The sequence below is a fragment of the Salmo salar genome, chromosome ssa14 (assembly GCF_905237065.1).
Source record: "Salmo salar chromosome ssa14, Ssal_v3.1, whole genome shotgun sequence".
Taxonomy (NCBI): Eukaryota; Metazoa; Chordata; class Actinopteri; order Salmoniformes; family Salmonidae; genus Salmo; species Salmo salar.
In genome coordinates this window covers 17,762,897-17,772,971 of record NC_059455.1, presented here as the reverse complement: position 1 = coordinate 17,772,971, position 10,075 = coordinate 17,762,897, and the positions used below count along the sequence as shown (strand labels likewise).

The 10,075-nt window shown below is 42.4% G+C and overlaps 1 protein-coding gene across 2 annotated transcripts in view; it reads right to left on the bottom strand.

The window, feature by feature from the left end:
* Positions 1-3,315: 3,315 nt before the first annotated feature.
* LOC106568848 (ephrin type-B receptor 1) overlaps positions 3,316-10,075 on the bottom strand; it is a 300,730-nt gene continuing 293,970 nt past the window's right edge. For both annotated transcript variants that reach the window (XM_045694009.1, XM_045694010.1), the window contains exons 16-17: positions 7,647-10,052; positions 3,316-3,612 (exon numbers count right to left, since the gene is read on the bottom strand). In XM_045694009.1, coding sequence (XP_045549965.1) covers positions 9,938-10,052 — 115 coding nt within the window. In that variant the 3' untranslated portion in view covers positions 3,316-3,612; positions 7,647-9,937. The remainder of the gene's footprint in view (positions 3,613-7,646; positions 10,053-10,075) is intronic.

Genomic DNA, 10,075 nt, shown 5'->3' with positions numbered 1-10,075 from the left:
CATGCTCGTTATGTAAAGTAAAAATGCCTGTTTAACTATGTCTGGTTTGCCATTCCAGATCAAATTTTATATTTGAAAAAATATTCTCCTGGAGTCGGTAGAGCCATGAATACATACAGTTGAAGTCAGAGGATTACATACACTTAGGTTGGAGTAATTAAAACTCGTTTTCAACCACTCCACAAATTTCTTGTTAACAAACTATAGTTTTGGCAAGTCGGTTAGGACATCTACTTTGTGCATGACACAAGTCATTTTTCCAAAAATTGTTTACAGACAGATTATTTCACTTATAATTCACTGTATCACAATTCCATTAGGTCAGAAGTTTACACACACTAAGTTGACTGTGCATTTAAACAGCTTGGAAAATTCCAGAAAATGATGTTATGGCTTTAGAAGCTTCTGATAGGCTAATTGACATCATTTGAGTCAATTGGAGGTGTACCTGTGGATGTATTTCAAGGCCTACCTTCAAACTCAGTGCCTCTTTGCTTGACATCATGGGAAAATCAAAACAAATCACAAGACCTCCACAAGTCTGGTTCATCCTTGGGAGCAATTTCCAAATGCCTGAAGGTACCACGTTAATCTGTACAAACAATAGTACGCAAGTATAAACACCATGGGACCACGCAGCCATCATACCTTTCAGGAAGGAGACACGTTCTGTCTCCTAGAGAAGAATGTACTTTGGTGCGAAAGTACAAATCAATCACAGAACAATAAAGGAATTTGTGAAGATGCTGGAGGAAACAGTTACAAAAGTATCTATATCCACAGTAAAACAAGTCCTATACCAACATAACCTGAAAGGCCGCTCAGCAAGGAAGAAGCCACTGCTCCAAAACCGCCATATAAAAGCCAGACTACGGTTTGCAGCTGAACATGGGGACAAAGATCGTACTTTTTGGAGAAATGTCCTCTGGTCTGATGAAACAAAATTAGAACTGTTTCGCCATAATGACCATTGTTATTATTTTTGAAGGAAAAATGGGGAGTCTTGCTAGCCGAAGAACACCAATATTATTGCATCACAACATTAAAGGCTGTGGGGCCTCCAATTTTTTGGGGATACTGGATCTTTGTATTGCCCCCCTGGCTCCTGCGCCATTTAAAGGTAATTTCCGATTGAGCTGACATATGTAGCGTTTACCGTGAATGTGGTCTCCGCGAATGCGAGAACATTGCCTTTAAAACGTGATAGGATTGAATCCTTTCAGGTTCACTGTTGTGATATTTTAGGTCCAAAGTAGCAAGTGGCTTTGATATTGTGTTAGCCGGCACAAACCTCTTTAACCCTTTTCACTGGTGGGAATTGGCCTATATGGATATGGCTAAATTGAAATGTTTTTTTACAGAATACAATTTTAAAATCATATGCATAACCATGGTAGCAATTGAAAGGTAACAGTTTGAAGATTTTGGGAAAATGATTAGACCAAAGGGGAGGACACAACAGTTCACAAGACTGATTCCAAACATTGCAATGTTGAGTTTATGTGCATGTTACATTTACTGTACTTTTCACCATATTTGTTGATAACGAAATCTGAAAATACTGTGGATGCATTCAGTAATATGATAAGAATATTCTTGGAACATGTGGGGTAGGTGCAACATAAGGGTTTGAGTGAGAGGACTAACTGGTGTCTCCAAGTGGACACGCATCTCTCCAAAGTGCACAGTTCCTAAGTCATTTCAATGCACTTTTATGACTCAAAGAAGAGTCTTCAACTATAAGGTGCTTTTTTGAGCTCTCTTAGCTGTGTCGTTGAGGAACTAGAGCAAGCACGCTTGTAGTTGTTTTGTTTAGTACACAGCCCTGAATCCCGCCATCACGCAATTACTGTTGTTGTTTACGCAATTTAAAAACGGTCCATTATAAATCGCCATCTGGGTCAGGTGGGCATCCTTTGAAAGCTTGTTCTATTGCCAACATGACTAGCTAAGTTATACAATATTACAGTTAGGCTTTCTCAATGCAATTCCGGGAAACAGATCATAATTTTGGTGAAAATAGAAAGTCATGAGTGCATTCAAGTGTGTGTGCCGCTGCAAATTTTCTTCACAATAGACAAACATAGGCTCATTCTGTTCAGAACAACCCAGGGTTTGACGCCATGTCATCTTGTAACTGTACATCAAACATAGTGATCATAAACGTTGACACTGTACATGACATGAGTTTTATGATATGGAAATGTGAATTGCACATTTGGACTCAGAGTGTATGGCTTGCTTTATGACATCAAGCGGTGTTTATTATAATCCTCAATGTGTCATCTGTCAAAATACATAGAGCCCTTTTCATTTACAGGATTTCCCTCACTCAGACAACCCAAAATCTGCAAAAGTTGCCCAATTAGCGGGAGGGATGGGGGCAACTTCTTGTCGTGCGAGGTGCTTAAGTTCAGAACGGCTGTCAGTCAAAGCCCATACAGCACTGTGAAGCGCAGAGCCAGAGCTCTGACATCATGTATAGCATACAGTATTACTGTACCGCCACTGCGTTCCAATTTAGGCATTTATCAGTGCACAAATCTGCCATTTTCAACCCGTATAAAATAACTTCTAATATCCATTCCCCTTGAATGGGATTTGTGCTTACAGGGTAAGACAACCATTATGTAATTTTGTAATTTGGGGGAACTATCCCTTTAAGCTGTACAGAACAAAAGCTATTGTCAATACATTTTGGAATTAAATTATTTCTTCAATGCCTCATCATGTAACAGGTCGCTTTTACACCCCTTTTCTAATTTGTTCTTCCTTTCTTGGCAAAAATCATCTCTACTAATATCTAACAGGATATTATCAATCAATTACCAACCAATAAAACACTTCATTAACCGTATCATTACAGTAGTACAACACATTCATCTGTGTTGGAGCCCTACAGGATCCAGTCTCTGCCAACACACACTCCAGTGTGGGCGTGAGTAGGGAGAGCGGGAGAGGCTATTTTCCGCTAGTTTGTCTAAATATTGTAATTTTTCTTGGCAACGCTCAGTGTTGATTTCTTAGGAAGTTTCTGTTAATGTAGAGTGACGTCTCATTTATTAGCGACTTGATGGCTTTTTACAGTGGTGCCATGGTGACAGGAGTGTGTGTGTGAGTGACAAGAACTGCTTATTCCACCCCCCCCAATTATAATTGAAAAGCATTATTCACAAAAGCATTGTACTTCAGCTTCTCAGACTTCTCTGTTGCGTTATTGAATAATAACTTTGAACTGCTTTGCTCTGTTCTCATAGAAGTGGAAGAAAACAAGAATAATCATAATCTTTCACAGAGTCTGGGACCAGCCGGTGATTTACTCTTTTTCCAAGGCGTTTATTGAGTGCATTTTTAGTACAATAGTTCTCAGAAAGTTACTGCTTTCAAACTCGGACACATACTTGTCATCACAATATACAAGTGGTAGCTATACAGAGAGGGAAACAAAGGAAAGAAAACACGCATTCGGCTCCTACGTCCTGTGTGTACTGCAAAGTGAGGTCATCATCCCTGTCGTGCTGTCTTCATCCTTATTGGCTGTCCTGAGCAATGCTGGGTCTGCTGTGTGTGTGTGTGTGTGTGTGTGTGTGTGTGTGTGTGTGTGTCCATTATCTGAAATAGAAGAACACATACAAATAGAGGAATTATCTTCAACTAAAACAACCCTTTCTGAAACAGATTTAACTACAGATTTATTCAACAGCAATCATCAGTCGAATGGACACACCAAGGCCAACTTTTCAGACAAAGTTGTAACAAATCAAAACAGATGGCATTGTAAAAAAAATGAATATCAAAGTAATCCACAATTGAATATATATGTTTTTTTTAGGAGAGAATGGGACGATGACAGCAAATTCTGAAATGGCTATTATGGAGGGAGTGCTAATTGCTTTTTCATGTCACGATTCTGAAGTGGAAGACTATTAGAGTCAGAATTTTCATAAATCCAACATTAGCAAACGGAAAACGAGAAAAATGGGAATTACAGACTGCTCTGTCATCTCATTCATAGACAGGCATGTTGAATGGCAAATACTTGAGACGTGCCTGAATGGAAGCAAAATGGATTGAAATTAGATCCCTCCATTGAATAAACAGACATCATTAATCAGAAGAATGAATAGGTATGCACAGGGTACTCCGGGCTTGTGTGAATTATGTTGAAAGGGATTTTAAAAGCTAGGTTTCGACCTAAAGAGCTTAATGTATAGGTTGTCATATAGGGTTTATTGAAACAGCTCAGGTGGTCGTAGGCTGTAGCTGAACTACAACAATTAGAACCTACACCAATATACCTTACTTGATGTATAGTGCTACTGTTTCATAGTCCATCAACCCCTCCCCACTCCCTTTCTTCTCTCATCCCCGCTCATTTTCCCAATAGACACCCACTATCAGGTCTCGGCCCACTCTCTCTTCATTAAGAGATAGACTGCCGTGCAGTAGCTCTGACAGCGGACTCCTTGGTGTGTGTGTATGCCTGTGTGTGTGAATGCTGGCCCCAGCCTCATCTGTCTCCCTCCCCGCGGCTGATCAGACCTCTGTTAGACTGAGGCCCTGAGGCCCCAGCAGGTGGCCTGGTCCCGTGCCTGCCTGGGTGCACTGGAGCAGAGAGCCCGAGATGCAGCCATTTCTCAGCCACAGCCAGCTGGGCAGGCCCAGCGAGGCCCAGACCCACATCCAGACCTGGGCCTGAGACAGGTTTTTTAAACTCAGGATAAATGAGCTGGAGCCTGGCCATGAGAAGGAGCGAGGGATGGGCGGATGGATGTGAGACAGAAGGGAGAAGGAAGGGGTGATGGGGTTGAGGATACTTAATAATCTGCTAATGGGCTGCGATTGATTTCTAATTTCAGACGCCAAGGTGGGTACCTCAGTCTTAGTCATGGAGCGACACCCCTCCTAAAGTAATAACCCATTGCTTGGCACAGGAGTGCAGAAGGCTAGCCAATTCCACAGAGTGGTTAGTAGAACAGCAGTCTATGATATCTGTGTTTGGGGAAACAGCAGTTTGTCATGACCTGACACCTGAGGATGTAGTTACAAGAAAATCGATGCAATGAGAGATTACAACCAGACAAAATCTGGTTAAGGTGTCTCGTGTCCCAACATTAGACACTTGCCATAGGCCTACTCTGTAGATGATCAAACATAGGCATACTTGATTTTCCCTCTGCTGTCACCGGAAGGCTTAATTAATATGGCCAATTCACAGCTAACGAGGATTTTGCTATATCTACAGTGTAACATGGGTTGTTACCTTCGCATTGATTGCCTACTTTATTAAAGTGGACATTTCAGTGGGTTGGTGACTACACTTATTCATAATTGTCTGTTTTGATCTGATTGGGAATAACCCGATTCCCTTTGGTTTCGTCACAGTTATCAGAGCAGTTCCACCATCTTCAACCAGGTTCCTTCACCTTGCTGTCAGACATAGTTGAGATTCAGTGTGATTGGTGCAAGACCAGACAGCCATCTATGTCTAAGACTACACCACACCAATCACACTGCAATCACAGGCTTCTAGCATACACAAGAGCTGGGCTAGTAGTACAATCAACCCTGTGTACCGAAGCCCTCAGACTCATCATGTCAGCTTCTCCTCCTGGGCCACCATTTACTCCATCTTCAGACATACTTCAGAGGAATACTCTCGCTCTAACTCAAATAGTATCCATGTCCTCAGTAGCCCCCATCTCAAGAATAAACCTCTTCCGCCGGAGGAGGCTGGTGGGGGGGAGTTATATGAGGACGGGCTCGTTATATGACTGGAATGGAAAGGTATCAAACATATGGAAACCACGTGTTTTACTCTGTTCCTTTCATTCCATTCCAGCCATTACAATGACCCCGTCCTCCTAAAGCTCCTTCCACCAATTGCAATAGAGTGTGTTCCACTTATAAACATTGGGGCAAATACTAACTTCCAATTGAGGCGAATTTTCACTGAGTCATCCATTGACATCAGTGTACGACTAAGTGAAAGTGGAAATTAAGATTCACCCCGTTATGGACATATTGTCACGGATCCCTCCAGAACTGTGTCATTACGCACACCAAGTCCCCATTTCCCTGATTGTAATTCTATAAATGTGCCCATTGGTTTCCATTGGGCAGTCGATTATTGTTCCATTGTCCGATGATCGTGTGAGTACCTGTGTTGTTTTGGCTTTTGTGCCGCTTGTATTGCGTAGATGATTATGGGTCTCGCCCCGGTGTATTTACTCGAGGTACTCCTCGCTCTTTTGTTTGGGTTTCAACTCTGTGTTTTGTATATGTGTTTCTTTGGTCTTCGTCCCCTTGCATTTACATGGCACACTGTCATTTGGGTAATAAAAAACCCTATTACGCATTCCTGTGCCTGTCTCCCGATTCCTATACCATCGTGACATATATACATGAATATTGGCCAAAGTAGGTAGAGCAGTCACTTAGCAATACTTACAATTGACATAGCTTATAGTGTACTAGTAATAGCTGTAAAACGAGCCACTTAACGTAACAGGTGTGTGGGGATTGAACTGCAAGCGGAACAACTTTCTTAACGTAACAGGTGTGTGGGGATTGAACTGCAAGCGGAACAACTTTCTTAACGTAACAGGTGTGTGGGGATTGAACTGCAAGCGGAACAACTTTCTTAACGTAACAGGTGTGTGGGGATTGAACTGCAAGCGGAACAACTTTCTTAAGGTAACAGGTGTGTGGGGATTGAACTGCAAGCGGAACAACTTTCTTAACGTAACAGGTGTGTGGGGATTGAAGTGCGAGCGGAACAACTTTCTTAAGGTAACAGGTGTGTGGGGATTGAAGTGCAAGCGGAACAACTTTCTTAAGGTAACAGGTGTGTGGGGATTGAACTGCAAGCGGAACAACTTTCTTAACGTAACAGGTGTGTGGGGATTGAAGTGCGAGCGGAACAACTTTCTTAAGGTAACAGGTGTGTGGGGATTGAAGTGCAAGCGGAACAACTTTCTTAACGTAACAGGTGTGTGGGGATTGAAGTGCGAGCGGAACAACTTTCTTAAGGTAACAGGTGTGTGGGGATTGAAGTGCAAGCGGAACAACTTTCTTAAGGTAACAGGTGTGTGGGGATTGAACTGCAAGCGGAACAACTTTCTTAAGGTAACAGGTGTGTGGGGATTGAAGTGCGAGCGGAATTCCTTCAAGGTGCTATTATTTTTTTAGTGTGTGTGCGGAGTGCCTCTGTGTCTGTGTTTATCAAGAGGCGCCTGTTGGCTAAGCCAGACCCAGATATTCACACACACACACACACACACACACACACACACACACACACACACACACACACACACACACACACACACACACACACACACACACACACACACACACTGTGGGGAGATGTGAGATGTATTGATAAGTTCATCGGCTGTTTATACGATATGGCTGCCTCTCTCTACAACCAGAATGCCTAGAAAATGTATAGAAAATGAAGGCCCTGTTTTTAATGGCAAACCACTGTGAGCCTTGAAATCATAAACTTGACCCCAGCAACTCCCTCTTTCAGATAATTTCTTTCATTACTGTAACTGTTTACCAATTAACACATGAGGATCTACAGCATGATTTTCATTGCCAATACAGTTACTATCAGGATCAATAGCAGATACAGTACATACCGTAGACCTTGGCCAGCAGACGAGACACTATCCACTCTCCTTCCCATTCTTGATGGTTCCAATCACTCCAACACAAACAACAAACAAGTGGAAATAAAGAAAAATACAGAGTCTGTACAAGTAAGTGCTCACCAGCAAGATATGGCATGAATACACTTACATTTAACATGGGCTCTTCAGAGAAGGGACATTTTGTTACTTTTTTTTATCCCTATAGTTGTTTTATACACATCTACAGAAAGAGTCATTTGTACATGGTCCTTTGTACATTTACTTCCAGGTCAAAATTCATTCAGGATTGTCCATGTGACCCCTCAGCATTGGGGAAAGAAACAAAATGGTGTCTTTATGTTTTGTCCTCCAGAGGGCTAGGTGGCGCTGTAGAGAAACTACATTATGAGTCCATCTCCATCCCAATCCAGTCCACAAAAACGTCATCTTTGCCAAAAAGGCAAGCAGAGAGAGTTTTGTGCATACATATTCATACAAGTCACCTTCAATATGAAGATTTATTCAGAAGATATATTCATATTTAGTTAGAGATATACATATTTATATATATTCTCAGAATCTGGGTGAGGCCGTTTCACTAGTCCTTTGGCAAGGCCATCAACCCAGACATCCACAGGTAGTGTTAAAGTGAAAACATGGTAGAGAATTTCGTTCCCTGCTTTCCTGGTGGAAAAGCAAAACACAATACCAACAAAATGTCAGAGAAGCTCTCCTTTCTAGCCAGTTCAACTTTGGTCGACCTTGAGGAGATCTCAAAAATGTCAAAGGTTTCAAATGAAAAAATATAAGGTGAGAAAAATGTAAAATCAACCATTCACCACTGTATGTCTCTGTATCATTTTTCCGAAGGTGTGTATATTGATCATGTATATAGAGGTTGAATTGCTTTCTTTCTATACGCATTTCATACTGCTGCTCCTAGCCAGACCAATGCATCCTCATTTCAGTCTTTGAAGAAGGCCGGGGTCAAATGACAAATCAGGGGCCTTCTGATGACATGGGCTGAATCCCAAATCACTCCCTTCCCCTTGCTCCTCCATCTGAGTGGTCATGCGCGCCTGCGCCATATGCACAAGTGTACCAAAGCTGAGAGATTGAAAATGATCGAGGGTGTAGGGGCTAATTTAACCCTCTCACAGCCACTTCGGCCAAGCCAGAAAGGCTGCAGGCTTCAGAGCGAAGTGCTACGGGTCGACGGGTCGGGGGTCATTCCGTGAGGGGTGTAGTCCTATCCCGACACGCACCTCAATATGTTTGGAGAGTGCGTGCCTAGTTATACGCCACATGCATTTGTTTACGTCTGATTTCAAGACACGTAACAGATGAAATACTTCCCTAATTAAATGTGTAACTGTTACTGAGGTTAATATCTTGTAAAATGGCCTAGGGGGATTTGTTCATTTCTCACTGGGCACAGACGTCAGTTCAACATCATTTTTTAAATTTACATTTGGTTGAGTTGTCAACTAACGAATTCAATGTGAAATCAACAAAAAATGTCACTATGACTTTGGATTTAGGTTCAAAGTTAGGTGAAAAAAATATGTAATTCGCTTACATTGAGGACTATTTGTAAATCCAATCAATTTTCCACGTTGATTCAACATCATCACATTTATTGTTGAAATTATGTGGAAACAACGTTGATTCAACCAGTTTTTGCCCAGTGGGTTGAATTTCATGCTCATTTTATTATTTAAAAGTGAAACATGAATTATCACGAGTGTGTCCCAAAGGTGATGGATGTATTCATCCCCTGGTCACTCTCTGGAAGTCAACCTCTGAGTTTCATCACCAACACGTGACAACGGAGGACCCTCTGAACGAGTTGGTAAGGGAGGGGGGGGGGGGTGGTTTGGGATTCACCGATCTTCCTCTTCATTATGTCTTCCATTTCCTCCTCTCCAGTCTAACATCCTCCAGTCAAGACATACATCTGATATTCCCAAAGACTAGATCTCTGTGTCAGTACCAACATATTCTATTATGTAGACCTCACAGATTAAGATTTGACAATAAAAACTGCCTCTGAACACATTGAACATCATAACTCAGAATAACTCAGATTAGTGGAAGTTGATAGTTAGTCTTCGTCTGGACCCTGGCCTCCTGGGTAATGATGTTTGATTATATGTTCGATGGGATTAGATGAGAATGATAGTCTCGACCCTGGCGCGTTCCGACGGGTCGGGGGTCATTCGGTGAGGGGTGTAGTCCTTTCTGCTGTAGTCCCTGCCAACCCGAATGCTGCCCGCCCCGTGGCATGGCGCCCCCTCCAGTCATGCCACGGCAGTGGGCGACTGGCACTGGCTCATCTGCACCTGCATGGAGGCGACGTTACTGAGGATCTTCTTCTGGTGGCCCCCCAGGGTGACACCTATCCTCAGGAGGTCTCTGGAGATAGAGAGACAGGCAGA